We start from the raw sequence: 14,780 nt of genomic DNA on the forward strand, positions 1-14,780 counted from the left end.
TTGACTGTGTCCTCTCTAGAACACAAGCTACACTGAACGCAGTTAATTTTGTCTGTTTGGTTCACTTCACTGTCCCCAGTGTCTACAGCAGTGGCTTCTACGTGGTAGCAGCTCAAAAAATATTTTGTGAATGGAAGTTTGAATTTGTGTCTTAAAGACCGTCTTGGGCACTGTAATAAAGGTGTCTTTCTCCAACTGTTTCACAATTTTATACTATTTAAATGGAAAGCCCGTAAAAATCATACGATAGTTCAGAAACTACACTGCCCAGGGTGTCGTCATGGTTACACTGTCGCCAGTGGCTCTCCTATAGGGGGAGTGGGCGGGGCTTGGCAGGGGCCAGAACAGCACCCTCAAATCATCATAGAGTTATACCTCCCAAATTCCTAGAAAGCACTTCCGGAACGGTGATTTACTCAAGGCTGCCCTGGCCAATCAACGATCTTGGGGAAAGCCGGGTTCTCGTTCTTTGGCTACACTTCCGGAATACCTCTCACGCGCGACTAACGTGGGGCGGGGCCGGGCCAGAGCGCCCCTGCACTCAGCCCCGCCTCCGTGAGCGCGGCTTTGCAATTGGCGAGAAGGGCAGGAGGCGGGGCTTAGAAGCGGGCTTGCTCCAGGCGCAAACGCGCTGGCCGGGCACGGTGGTGGTCTTTCGGTCGGCGTGGGCTGGGATTGCGGTAGGTGAACGTGGGTGACTCCCAGACCTGAGGGACGGGCGCGGGCAGCGAAGTGAAGCGAGCACGCGGTGTGGGCGCGGAGACCTAGGACCCTGGTGTCCGTTTTCCCACTTGCATCCCGTCCTTGAGTTGGGGCGTGCTGAGAATCCCATAAACTTGGATACTCCTCGTCTCCTGGTCTCCGTGTCCTCCGTTGTAAAATGAGGGCAGCACTTCCTGGTCTCTCCCTCGGTCGTCGTGAGAGTCACACGGTGTTCTCGAAGTGCCAGCTCTGGAAAGGCCCTGGGACTACCTACTGCCTGAGCCAGCCTTCCCGTTTTATGTTGGAGAAAACGGGGGTCCGGGGCGAAGTGAGTTGTCCAGGGTCACCGAGCGAGTGAAGGCCGAGCTGGTTCTTAGAACTAGGCCTAGGGTTCCATTGCTGTTTAATGTAGCACAGTTCGTGATGGAAACTGTAGGATTTGGAGGCGGGGACCTTGCCTTCCAGGTCTGACCGTGCGCTTATTTGCTGTGTGGCTTGACACAAGTGACTATATATCTCAGAGCCTCCCTTTTCTGAGTTGGGCATAATAATAATAATAGCACTTTGTGGCACTTAATATTATGTATCAGGTACCGTTATAAACGCTTTATGTACAACTTTTCTGATTAGATTGGGGGGCAATGGTGAGTCAAAGAATCTTTAAAAAGGCCTGGGCTGGAAGGGCTGACAGTGTCCCGCACAGAGTAGGTACTCAAAAAAATCGACCGAATGACTCAGAGGCTGTTTGCCAGAGCCTGAAGTGTTGCATACGTTAGTCACTATATTGCTCCTGAAAAAATGAGATAATTCTACTTATTCTCCTGTTTGTATAAGCTGAGGGGTCTGAGGACAGACATGCTGAACGTGAAGGAGGAGGGTTTAAAGCTCCCGTTTAAATTATCCAGATAATTATATCATTGCACCTGTTTGCTTTGCTCTTAATTTATTAACATATTTGATCAACAGATAATAATAGCCTAAATAGTAGGCATTATGCTAGACTCTGAAATTTAAAGATGTATAAAACTTCATGAACTTGTAATTTCATCAAGGAATAGAATGTTAGACATGGACACTGACCTCCCCTCCTGGCCCCCGTACACACCCCCAGGAAGAAAAAAAAAATGTATGTGAAACACAATTCGCTTCCAATGCCTGCTACACAATAGTTCCTCAAAAATATTTTTGGAGATGATTCTAGTACAGTATACTAAAAAGAGGTGTGTGCAGTGGAGCACAGAGGAGGTGACTTTCTCTGTTTAGAGGGGTTGGAGAAAGTTTCTTGGAGTAAGTGAACCTTGAATTCGAGTTGGAATTGCTGGGTGTTGGGGGGAGGTCAGTCTGTTTCAAGAATAATGAGCAACTTGGGGAATGCTAGGATAAGAAGCTGGAAGAGGTGTGTTGGGATCAAAATATGAAGAGCTTTGATGCCATTCTGAGAAAATTATGAGAGCCAGCCGTTAATGGATTGTAAACGGGAGTGATTGGGTTGGCTATCTTTTTAGCTGGAGACTAATACGGAAACTGGACTGACAGGGTTCAAGAATTACTCAGTTCATTCATTGATAGAACATGTATTGAGCCTGGGCACAGTGGCTGACGCCTGTAATCCCAGCAATTTGGGAAGCTGAGGCAGGTGGATCGCAGGAGGCCAGGAGTTCAAGACCAGCCTGGGCAACATAGCAAGACTCCATCTCTATTTTTTAAGAAAGAAAGAAAAAAAGGAACATGTATTGAGTGTCCACTGTGTCCAGGCACTGTGCTGAATGCTGCAGATAAAACTTGGAATAAAATAGACATAGCTGTCGTCTTCATGGAGTTTAAGACATTAGTCATTGGTGGTACACAGCTAGACCCCTGCAGTGGTTCTCCCAGTGGGGTCCCTGGACCAGCAGCATCAGTGTCACCTGGGAACTTGTTAGAAATACAGGTTCTCTGCCCACACCCCAAACTTACTAAATCAGAAGCTCTGGAGATGGGCCTCTGCAATCACTGTTTTAACAAACCCAACCGGGCATGGTGGCTCACGCCTGTAATCCCAGCACTTTGGGAGGCCATGGCGGGCCGATCTCTTGAGGTCAAGGAGTTTGAGACCAGCCTGGCCAACATGGTGAAACTCTGTCTCTACTAAAAATATGAAAAATAGTTGGGCATGGTGGCGCATGCCTGTAATCCCAGCTACTCAGGAGGCTGAGGCAAGAGAATCTCTTGAGCCTGGGGGTACGGAGGTTGCAGTGATCTGAGATTGCACCACTGCACTCCAGCCTGGGTGATAGAGTGAGCTCTGTCTCAAAAAAAAAAAAAAAAAAAAAAAAAAAAAACCAAAAAAAAAACAAGCCCTCCGGTGATTCTGATGCTCAATTAGATTTCAGAACCACTGGGCAACTGTAATGTAGCAAGTGATATTGAGGGGCTAACCTAATGTTGAGGCAGTAAGGGCCAGAAAGGAGGGGGTGGACTTAAGAGAAACCTTGGAGACAGACTCATTTGCTTTAGGAGGAATCAAGGATGAGTTTCTGGCTGGAGCCACTGCCCTAAGTAAGGCTGAATCACAAGGAAGTTACGGAGCCAGGGGTGAATCCACATGTGCCTTGCCTCCATGGCCTGTACGTTCCTGCAACAGCACACTAGGGCTCTGGGGCAGTGCCTCACCACCTTCAAACATTTGTACAGTGCACAGGGGAAATGGATGAGGCTGCTTGAGGTTGGAGGGGACCAGCTGGAGGACCTGAGGCTGCTAGAGGTAACCAGCTGGGAGATCCCAGCTCCCTAGAGCTGAGGGGAATCAGTAACCCATTCCCAGCATACTGCCGGGAGTTTTGTTGCATGGACTGTGCTGAAAAGTAGAGGTACTCACTAAATTTGGCAATACAAATAAAAAATCTCAAAAGAATTTATAGCCTTATATTCAGTAATTCCATTCTTCAACGCCTCTCCCAAATATATAATAAAAAAAGCCTTCTCTTCATTGTAGATTATATATAACAGAGAAAACCAACTACTGATTTTTGATGTAATCAATGGAATGTCGTACTGCCATTAGAAATGTGTGATTATTTTGTAAAATCAGAGAAACATACTTGCCTATTGGACAATGTCTAGTAAGCCCTTGTCATGTGCTGAAGATACAGTGGTGAGCAAGCTAGACAGGTCCTTGTTTGCACTGAGCCAAGTGCCTGGGAGAAGACAGGCAGCCAAATGGGCAGGAACCCTAGGAGACAAGTGGGCTATGCGGGAAAAGCCAGCCCTTTGGGGGTATGGGGAGTGGGACAAGAAAGGCTTCCTGGGGAGAGGATGGTAATCCTGAGGCCTGGAGGATGGCTAGATGTTGGCAGGAAAAGGGGAGAGGGGTATTCTCTGCAAAAGGGACAGTATGTTTAAGAATGGGCATGGGGCCGGGCGCAGTGGCTCACACCTGTAATCCCAGCACTTTGGGAGGCCGAGGCAGGTGGATCACGAGGTCAGGAGGTCGAGACCATCCTGGCTAACACGGTAAAACCCTGTCTCTACTAAAGATACAAAAAAATTAGCCGGGCGTGGTGGCGGGCGCCTGTAGTCCCAGCTACTCAGGAGGCTGAGGCGGGAGAATGGCGTGAACCCAGGAGGCAGAGCTGGCAGTGAGCCGAGATCGCGCCACTGCACTCCAGCCTGGGTGACAGAGTGAGACTCCGTCTCAAAAAAAAATAGTGGGCATGGCAAAGCCTGATCAGAGAGGGGGCAGTGGTGAGATGAGGCCCAAGGGGGTCAGCTTATGTGGGGCTGTGCACACGCTGAAAGTCAGAAGCTTAGACCTTATTCTAAGGGTAGCAGGAGGCCGTTTTAACCAAGAAAAGCTGTTAGCATCTGTGCTTGGGAAGTCTCCCCTGTGGCTGCAGTATAGAGAATGGATTGAAGGAGGGCAGGAATGGAAGTCAGGAGACCAATGGGGAGGCTGTTGCAACCGTCCAGGTGAAAGATGAGGGTGGCCTGGACCTGGGCAGAGGCTGTGGAGAGAAGAGGGACAGATGGAACAGCAAGTGAAGAGGTAGGAATGACAGGGCCAAGAGGGCTGTGAATGTGGGACACAGAGAGGGGCAGAGCAGGCAAACCCCACATTCTGGCTTGGGCAAAGTGCAACTTTTGGTGCTATTCACAATGACAGGCAGTGCTGGAGGGAGTGGGTTTGCGGGGAGAATGCTGAGTTCATTCTGGGACACAGTTTGAAGTACCTGCCTGATGTATTCTCCAGGAGGCAGGTGGAGATTTTGAGTCAGCCCTCAGCATGCAGGCTGTCCGGGGAGTGTGTGCTGTGAAGAGGGAAGAAGCCCATGACATTTAAATGTTGGGGGCAGGTAGAGGGACAAGAGAGGGATGTGCAAAGGACAGGGTTTGGGAGAGATAGATTGCAACAAAATGTCAGCTGCAGTTGACTCCAGGCTGAGGGATTACAGTTGATTTTCTTTTCTTTTTTTTTTTTCTTTGAGACAGAGTCTCACTGTGTTGCCCAGGCTGGAATGCAGTGGCGTAGTCTCAGCTCACTGCAACCTCCACCTCCCAGGTTCAAGTGATTCTCCTGCCTCAGCCTCCCAAGTAGCTGGGATTACAGGCGTGTGCCACCATGCCCAGCTAACTTTTGTGTTTTTAGTAGAGACAGGGTTTCGCCATGTTGGTCAGGCTGGTCTCAAACTCCTGACCTCAGGTGATCCGCCCGTCTTGGCCTCCCAAAATACTGGAATTAACAGGTATAAGCCACCGTGCCCAGCCTTCTTTTCTTTTTTGTTTTCAGATTTCCCCCCTAGTTTTCTATAATAATAATAGCAGACATTAGTTGAGCTCATAGTACATGCCGGATACTGTTCCAAGAACTTTTATAACTCTTCTAAGTGTCCACAATAAGCCTAGAAGGTAGGTTCTGTTGTTATTACCATTTTACAGATGAAGAAACAGCACAGAGGGGTTAAGACACATGTCCCCAGCTACACAGGGTGTAGCCAGTGGGAGGCCTGACTGGAATCCAGGTTGCCTGATTCCAGAGCATGTGCAGTCACTACATGATGCTGTCTCTCCACAGGATGCTAATGTTTCTATAATCAGGAAAATACTGATTTTTCAAAAACGGAAGTAAGAGGTTACAGAAATAGTGCTTTGATCTGCTAGGATATTAGAAATGGAAGGATTTGTATCTGCAAAATCAGTGGCTGCCTTCGAAGTTTGTTGAGAGCAGGCTGGGTTGGCTGCTTCATGGTGTTGGAACACGGATGAGGCTCATTCTCACACAACTCATTTTTCCTCAGGTGCCTGTGCTTCCTGGTACCAGGGCGTCATGGAAAGGCTGCTGACAAGATGCAGAGCATTGCCCGCCCTGGCCACCTGCAGCCGCCAGCTCTCTGGGTATGTTCCTTGCAGGTTTCACCACTGTGCCCCAAGAAGAGGGCAGCGCCTGCTGCTGTCTCGTGTGTTCCAGCCACAGAACCTTCGGGAAGACCGGGTGCTCTCCCTGCAGGACAAATCTGATGACCTGACCTGTAAGAGCCAGCGGCTGATGCTGCAGGTGGGCCTGATCTACCCAGCAAGCCCCGGCTGTTACCACCTCCTGCCGTACACCGTCCGTGCCATGGAGAAGCTCGTGCGAGTGATAGACCAGGAGATGCAGGCCATCGGGGGCCAGAAAGTCAACATGCCCAGCCTCAACCCGGCAGAGCTCTGGCAAGCCACCAACCGGTGGGACTTGATGGGCAAGGAGCTGCTAAGACTTAGAGACAGGCATGGCAAGGAATACTGCTTAGGACCAACTCACGAGGAAGCCATTACAGCCTTAATTGCCTCCCAGAAGAAACTGTCCTACAAGCAGCTTCCCTTCCTGCTGTACCAAGTGACAAGGAAGTTTCGGGATGAGCCCAGGCCCCGCTTTGGTCTTCTGCGTGGCCGAGAGTTTTACATGAAGGATATGTACACCTTTGACTCCTCCCCAGAGGCTGCCCAGCAGACCTACAGCCTGGTGTGTGATGCCTATTGCAGCCTGTTCAACAGGTTAGGGCTGCCATTTGTCAAGGTCCAGGCCGATGTGGGCACCATCGGGGGCACAGTGTCTCATGAGTTCCAGCTCCCAGTGGATATTGGAGAGGACGGGCTTGCCATCTGTCCCCACTGCAGCTTCTCAGCCAACATGGAGACACTAGACTTGTCACAAATGAACTGCCCTGCTTGCCAGGGCCCACTGACTAAAACCAAAGGCATTGAGGTGGGGCACACATTTTACCTGGGTACCAAGTACTCATCTATTTTCAATGCTCAGTTTACCAATGTCTATGGCAAACCAACCCTGGCTGAAATGGGGTGCTACGGCTTGGGTGTGACACGGATCTTGGCTGCTGCCATTGAAGTCCTCTCTACAGAAGACTGTGTCCGCTGGCCCAGCCTACTGGCCCCTTACCAAGCCTGCCTCATCCCCCCTAAGAAGGGCAGTAAGGAGGAGGCGGCCTCCGAGCTCATAGGACAGCTATACGACCACATCACAGAGGCAGTGCCTCAGCTTCATGGGGAGGTGCTCCTGGATGACAGGACCCATCTGACCATCGGAAACAGACTGAAAGATGCCAACAAGTTTGGCTACCCCTTTGTGATAATCACTGGCAAGAGGGCCCTGGAGGACCCTGCACATTTTGAGGTTTGGTGTCAGAACACTGGTGAGGTGGTCTTCCTCACCAAAGATGGAGTCATGGATTTACTGACCCAAGTGCAGACTGTCTAAATGCCCCCAGCCCACCCCTGCCCCCATCTTGCAGCCTTGGTGTTCATTCTAACACTGCATTTCCCTACACCGCTTTCCTGGACTGCTCTCTCCAGAAACAGCGCAGCTCATGGAGGGTGAGATCATGTTAGGAAACCAATTTTTATCTAATCATTTGTTCAGATTATTTGTATTTAAAGTCATTAACTTGATCCCTTTCTCCAGACTGGCCATGCCGCCATATACCTTGCCTTTTGTATTCGATTGTGGAAGCTTCTGCTAGGAGGCTGAGAGGCAAGAGATCCAAGCTCCAGTCTTGGGTCTCACCCTGAGGGGGTAAGTCGCTTTCCTTCTCTCAGCTGAGTTTTTCACGTGTAGGATGAGAATGGCTGATGGGTGAGGGCCCCCCAACCTTCCCTACCCCATATCAGTTTGACCACAGGCCTTTTGCTACATTCTGTCCAGAGAGCAAGCCTGCCAGCCCCCCTCCACTGAGAAGCTGGGCTGAGAGTATGGGGAAAAGAATCAAGAGACCTGACTGCCACCAACTCACTAGTGACTTAGATACATCCCCCCCCCCCCGCTGGGGCCTCAGTTTCCCCATCTGTAACTTGAGAAAATGGAACTAGATCTGTAAAGTCTGGAACTAGATCTGTAACATCCTTATAGGTGTCACTAGGGGGTTCCATGAGAGGGTTGTGCCAGGCAGCCTGATTCCTCTCATTCTCCGTCGTCTGTTTCCTGGAAAGTCGATGTAATTAACTGATGGCCCAAAAACTATCTCAAGAGACCTGGCCCTATTAAGACAGCTTAACCACTGAGATCACGTTCTATTGATTTAATAAAGTCAAACTATTGGAATGGGTCTTGCACATTAATTTGAAACAATGATAACATCTGCCATTTTAACAGTGCAACAGCTTCCTACTCCTTTTCTTTCCTTTTTGACTGTTCCCACACACCCCACCCCCAACATAAAAAATCGGGTGGTTAGGAAAATGTGGTTTAAACCATTTCTTCCCTCGAGTATCGGGGCAGCAGGCTTCAGCTGCCACGGTGACCTTATCCTAGGTGCAGAGTTGGATCCTAGAGCAAAGACGGGGTGAATATTAAGAGCTAGTCTCTTGTGTCCTTAATGTAGAAGCTGGTTTAAAAAAAAAAAAAAAAAAAAAGCTACTGTCTGCCTGAATTCTATGGAAAGATGGAGCAAGCTTGAACTACTCTAGCCATGCCAACTACTTTCATTGCTCCTGCATCCTAGACAAGGAACATAACCAAGTTTTCCATCCTTGGTCCCCTAGGGTCTCTACATGTCCATATCTGACAAGAATCTATCAAGACCAAGCTCAAAGCCAGCACCTCCTAAAAAGCTGCCTGGCAGCTCTGAATAGTGGTTCCTTCTGCCTCCCACAGCACAGATCACATCCCTTCTTGTTTTGTGCATACACAGCTCATTGTACAGTGGTCCTGCCTCTTGTTGATGGTGAGCTCCCTGAGGCCAGGCCCCTGAGCTAATTCCCAGTGCACTGCAGTTCTTATTTTGGCCAGTGGTTCCACCTGCTGAACAGCCTCCAGGCAGCTTGTTACTGGTAGAGCAACCCTGCCTGCCTCCACATAGCATCAGGTTTCCTGTTTTTGTTTTTTGAGACACAGTTTCTCTCTTGTTGCCCAGGCTGGAGTGCAATGGTGCAATCTCGGCTCACCACAACCTCCGCCTCCCAGGTTCAAGCGATACTCCTGCCTCAGCCTCCCAAGTAGCTGGGATTACAGGCATGCGCCACCACACCTAGCTAATTTTATGTTTTTAGTAGAGACAGGGTTTCTCCGTGTTGGTCAGGCTAGTCTCGAACTCCCAACCTCAGGTGATCTGCCTGCCTCGGCCAAAGTGGTGGAATTACAGGTGCGAGCCACCATGCCCGGACAGCATCAGGTTTTCTAATGAATGTGTAGCCAAGCCCTACCAGCTCCCAGCCCTGCCATTGGAGCTCCGGGCCCAGGATTCCTTTGGAATACTTCAGATTTTCAGGCTAGGAGATGTGCATTCTGAGAGCAAACCTAGTAAGGCTAGATTACAAGGCAGAGGAGCTTACCCTTGCACATTGGAATCACCTGGGTCCCATCCAGAGGGTCTGGTTACATGTACGGTGTGGCCTGGGCATTGGGAAGTTTAAAGCTTCCCAGCTGATTGTAATGTGCAGTCAAAGTCAATTGAGAGCTCCTGGTGCAAGAGCTGCCTCTTCTGGGTCCACTTTGTAGCTGGCCATTTCTTTTAGTAATTTCAGTTGTTCATTATCAGACTGACGTTCGCACTCTGCTTTTAATGGGCTGGCCATTTATTCGTTGAGGATCTGCCATATGCCACTGTGGTGTGAGGCACTTTAAAAAAAATTTTTTTTTTCTTTTTAAATAGTGGCACGGCACTTTTTATTTTCTTTAATCAGAAAAATAAGCCCTGCGCTTCTGGGATGGAGGCCCCAGGTGAGCACCGGAGGAAGGGGCCGGGGTGGGTGGGGAGCGAGGGGGTCTAGAGGCCAAAGCAGATGCTGCACCAGAGGCTGGTCAGGACCCGGGAGGGCCTGCGGGGGTGGGGTCCTCATGAGCAAGTGTGGGGGGCTGGAGGTCAGCAGCTGCCTGGCCTGGGAGCCAGGGACACCCATCCCCTTCCTGACACCTGAGGCGGCCCAGCTGGGCAAGACCAGACCTACAGGATCAGGGCCTCCTGTCACTCGGTGTAGGGGTCTGAGTGGTCAACGCTGCTCTCTGGAGGACCACTGGCTAGAGCCTGCCCAGCTCCCCTGAGGTCTGGAGACAGTCAAGGCCCCCCCAAACACCCCCTCCCTTTTGGGCGAGTGGCGTGCCTCAGGCTCCAGAAAACTCGAGTGGGGCTGCCTCGAGACCAGGTCCTGAGGGGGTGGCAACCCCTGACCACAGGTGGGGGCCGTGGAAGGGACAGGGATGGGCCCAGGGGTAGCCTTGTAGTGTGAGGTGTGCCCGACTGCGTGTAGGTCAACAGCCAGACGAGATGCTGCAGGGGACTGTGGGGAAGCCGGGAGAAGGTGTTGCCCACCCTGTGGGGTCCCCCTCGCCTGGAGACCCTGCGGGCAACCCTTCAGTGCATGCCCACGGGGGTGGTGGAGGCAGAGTCCTGAGAGGTGGGGGTGGGACCCTCCGGGTCCCCTGCAGGTCCTGACCCACCAGATGGGCCTGTGTGCTCCCTGTAGCTTAGGGGCCCTGGAGGTGGACACCAGCACCTCCTGAGTACCAGGGGGAGGGCCTGGACTGAAACCCACACCTTCACCATTCGCCACTGGGCCATTCTGCAGGAACTGCAGCACCCCACAGATCCTTCATGCCCAGCACGCCACTCACTCTCACACCCTCTCTCGCACGCACGCACACACAGCACGCACACACCAGGTTCATGCGCTCTGCACAGGTGGCACGCCGGGGGCAAGCGTGCACGTAGACTCAGAGATACAAGGACAGTATTGGCAATTCAGAGGCACAGAAAGACGCTGAGGGGCCCCCAGCAAGGTCCCCGCCCTCAGGGGCTGTGTCCCCCTCCCAGGGCACGCACACCACAGGCAGCAACGCGGGTGGGGGCACTGTGACACCACTGGGGGGGATAGGGAGCATGGCGGGGCGGCAGGCAGACGCGGGTTCATCTCTCCTCCTGTTGTGGTGAGCCTCAGCCTGATCACGGCACTGTAGGGGCTCCTGCCTCTGGCCGAGCCTCAATTTCCAATGACAAACAGCCCAGCCCTGTCTAGACAAGGCCTCAGGCTAGTCCAGCAAAGTATCTCCAGCCCGAAGGGCAAGGCGGCCTTGGCCGTCGGGGCCCTGCCAGGGTGCAGATCACACTGGAGTGGGCTGGAAAACCCATATGGGGAGGTGCCTGCAGGCATCAGAAAAATTTTTTCTTTACTTTTATTTTTTAGAGATGGGGCCTCGCTATGTTGCTCAGGCAACAGGTTTCGAACTCCTGGGCTCAAGCGATCCTGCCTCAGCCTCCTGAGTAGCTTGGGACTACAGGTGTGCACCACCCATGGTGGCTAATTTTTTTTAAATTTTTTTAAGAGACAGGCTCTCGCTCACTTTGTTGCCCAGGCTGGTCTTCAACTCCTGGCTTCAAGCGATCCTCCTGCCTCGGCCTCCCAAAATGCTGGGATTACAGGTGTGAGCCACCACACCTGGCCACTGTTAGGCACTTCTATATACCATTTTCAGATTTCACAATTGTGCAGGGCAGATGCTGTTATCTCGTTTTACAGATGAGGAAGCATGAGGATCTATTTCAGCACCTTACCCAAGGATGCACAGCTATTATGATCACAGCTAGATTGCAGGCACTGGCCAAAAACTGTCCTTCTCACTACACTGCTTAGCCTCTGCAAAAGTGATTTCAATAAATAAAACTAAATTATGTATATCTCTGTAACCAAGTTAGCCTAAAGTATGTGAGAAATTAGATTTCATGCAAATGGGTGCTTTAAATATATATATATTTTTTAAGAGACAGGGTTTTTAACCTGGGAGCAGTGGCTCAAGCCTGATATCCCAGCACTTTGGGAGGCTGAGGCTGGCAGATCACTTGAGCCCAAGAGTTCAAGACCAGCCTGGACAACATAACCCGGGCATGGTGGCACACACCTGTAGTCCCAGCTACTTGGGCGGCTGAGGTGGGAGGATCGCTTGAGCCCAGGAGGTGGAGGTTGCAGTGAGCTTAGATGGCACCACTACACTCCAGCCTGGGCAACAGAGCCAGACCCTGTCTCAAAAAATAAAAAAAGAGAGGCGGAGTTCTTGCTATGTTGTTCAGGCTGGACTTAACTCCTGGGCTTAAGCAATCCTCCAAATTCAGCCTCCCAAGTAGTGTGCCACTTTGGCTGAAAAATTTTTATTTTTATTTTTTGGCCAAATAATTTTTTAGCTTTAAATTTATGCCCCATAAGCTTGCTTGTTTATGGGAGGTTAGCCTAATGTAAGCACTTTTAAAAACCAGATTCCAGGAATAGAGAGCCAGTTAATTTTACTTTTGATTAATGTGCAAGGCCCAGACTGACTTGAGGATGATATAGAATCCTGGAGCTTTAGAGTTTAGGTAAACTTGAAGCCGGCCTTGGCTCTCAGCTGGGAAGTGGGCCTGGAGCAGGAATGAACCTGCCACATGTCATCTGACTCGCAAGACACCCGAGGACAGGACAAGCGCCACTCCTCTCTGGTTGGTCCTGCTGAGTGAAGAGAAGACTGGCTGGATCAACCTTTGGGCTGCCAAAGCTGTGTAAGTTCGTGAAACAGGTGCCCATTCTCTTTATTTTACAATAGGGAGAGAAATACAGGGAGGACGCCAATTTGCCCAAGGTCAGGCTGAATGAAACCTAAGTGTCCTGATCAGGAAGCCAGTGTTTCTTCTAGTAGCCAGGGGCAGTGTGATTTGGCGAAAAGATCAGAGCCTTGAAGAGACATAATCCTAGATTCACTTACTGGGGATGTGACCTCAGACAAATTACTTGCCCTATGTGCATCTCAGATTCTCCATTGGTGAGACACTCGTGCTAATGGTACCCACCTTGTAGGTGGTTTGGGGGTTGACCAAGCTCACTTATATGAAATGCTTAATTACCCCTTAATCTACACTCAGAGACACTTCCCTTACACCAGACGACTTAGGAAATCCCCCCACTGGGAGCTCAGGTTCTGCCGTTAACTTTGTTATCTCAAGACCTGGATCTTGTTTTCTTGATAAGATGCTTGACAACTTTCCTGGGAAATGCCACGGGCAAGCATTAGGAGGCACCTGCAGAATAGCTGTATCTCCTTAGAGAAAAGACAGAAATACTCAAACTGTGTACCTTACTGTCTCATTTCTGAACTTGCCAATTTTACCTCTTGCCATAAATTGATGAAATGAGATGCTGGCAAAATAGCAGATACAGGCTGTATTATCATTGCTCATTCCTTGGGGAGATCTAGCAGCGACTGCCTGGGAAATATTTAGCAGAATTAATACTTGGGGACAAAGTCTGGTACATAAAAAAACCATTGTGTAAATCAGGCTTAGAATGTAAATCAAAGCCTCCATTAATATTCTGTGTTTTAATGGAAGAAACACCTGCTGGGCTATCCATAAAGGAGCTTTGCAGAAATCTGTTGAAATTATCATTTCCTTAACTACTTGAGTGCCAGGTCTCCAGAGTTCCCATGATCCGTTTCCACACCAAGATGCATGAGTGCTTTTTAGAATGGGTTGTTACACATCCAAGGCAAGGGCATGTGAGGCTTGTTTTAGAGTTAGGAAAAGGATTTTTAAGTTTCCTTATAACGTGGAAAATGGGAAAATATTTTTATGATGTTATTGCAAACTTAAGTAACATCTGAAAAAATCAAGGTATTTTGCTTAATTTAAAGTAATGAGGCTGGGTGCACGCCTGTAATCCTAGAGTTTGAGACCAGCCTGGGCCACATGGCAAAACCCCGTGTCTATGAAAAATACAAAAATTAGCTGGGCGTGGTGGCGGGCACCTGTAGTGCCAGCTATTTGGGAGGCTGAGGTGGGAGGATGGCTTGAGCCCAGGAGACAGAGGTTGCAGTGAGCCAAGATCCTGCCATTGTATTCCAACCTGGGCAACAGAGAGAGACCCTGTCTCAAAAATAAAATTAGAATAAAAGGCTTATAGTGACCCCAGCTACAGACTCTGGAGTCAGACTGTCTGGGCCACTCACTATCTCCGTGACATTTGTGCAAGGCACTTCCTCATAGTCCCTCCACTTTAGCTTTCTTATCTGCAAAATGGGGATAACAGTGCCTGGCCCACAGCAGAGGCTTGGCAAGTGGAGCTGCCTGTATATTAAGTGATACTTTACACAGAAGGTAGGTGGGTGGTGCGCTATGGCCAGCAGAACGGGGTGGCAACTTTAAGCACCATCCTGATGCAGGGATTCCCGTCAAGCCAGCAGTGCCCAAGGCTGCTAATGAGCCCCTATGGTTAAAGCTTTAGTGCCCTTAGCTAATCAAAACTGTGTAGGGCCAGGAGAGTGAAAAGGTGGCACCAGTTCATGGTAACTCAGGATGCCCGTTTTCCAGGGCAGCACTTGCTGCCAAGGCTTGCCAAGAAAAGCTCATAGGGTGATGGGAGCCCCATTGGTATTGGGTGCTATGGGGATTCGACGGTGGGCTCTGGCAGGGGTTTCCACAGACTGAATTCTTCTACCCAGGCAGACAGGATGGGGACACTGCATGACACAGTGAGTGCTAAGACTTTACCATAAGCTTGGACTGAGCAAGGCAAGGGCAGCTGGGTCTATTGCAAACTCCTTAAAGACAGAGGGCTGGTCTCGTTAATATCAATATCTCCTGAGGGGCTTAGCA

General features: G+C 50.1%; 1 protein-coding gene across 1 annotated transcript; it reads left to right on the top strand.

Moving 5' to 3' along the window:
• Positions 1-526: 526 nt before the first annotated feature.
• PARS2 (prolyl-tRNA synthetase 2, mitochondrial) lies at positions 527-8,272 on the top strand. Its single transcript, XM_024239451.3, has 2 exons — positions 527-680; positions 5,976-8,272. The coding sequence occupies exon 2, from the start codon at positions 6,005-6,007 to the stop codon at positions 7,430-7,432; it is 1,428 nt and encodes a 475-aa protein (XP_024095219.1). The 5' UTR covers positions 527-680; positions 5,976-6,004; the 3' UTR covers positions 7,433-8,272.
• Positions 8,273-14,780: the final 6,508 nt, after the last annotated feature.

This window comes from Pongo abelii, chromosome 1 (genome assembly GCF_028885655.2).
Source record: "Pongo abelii isolate AG06213 chromosome 1, NHGRI_mPonAbe1-v2.0_pri, whole genome shotgun sequence".
NCBI lineage: Eukaryota > Metazoa > Chordata > Mammalia > Primates > Hominidae > Pongo > Pongo abelii.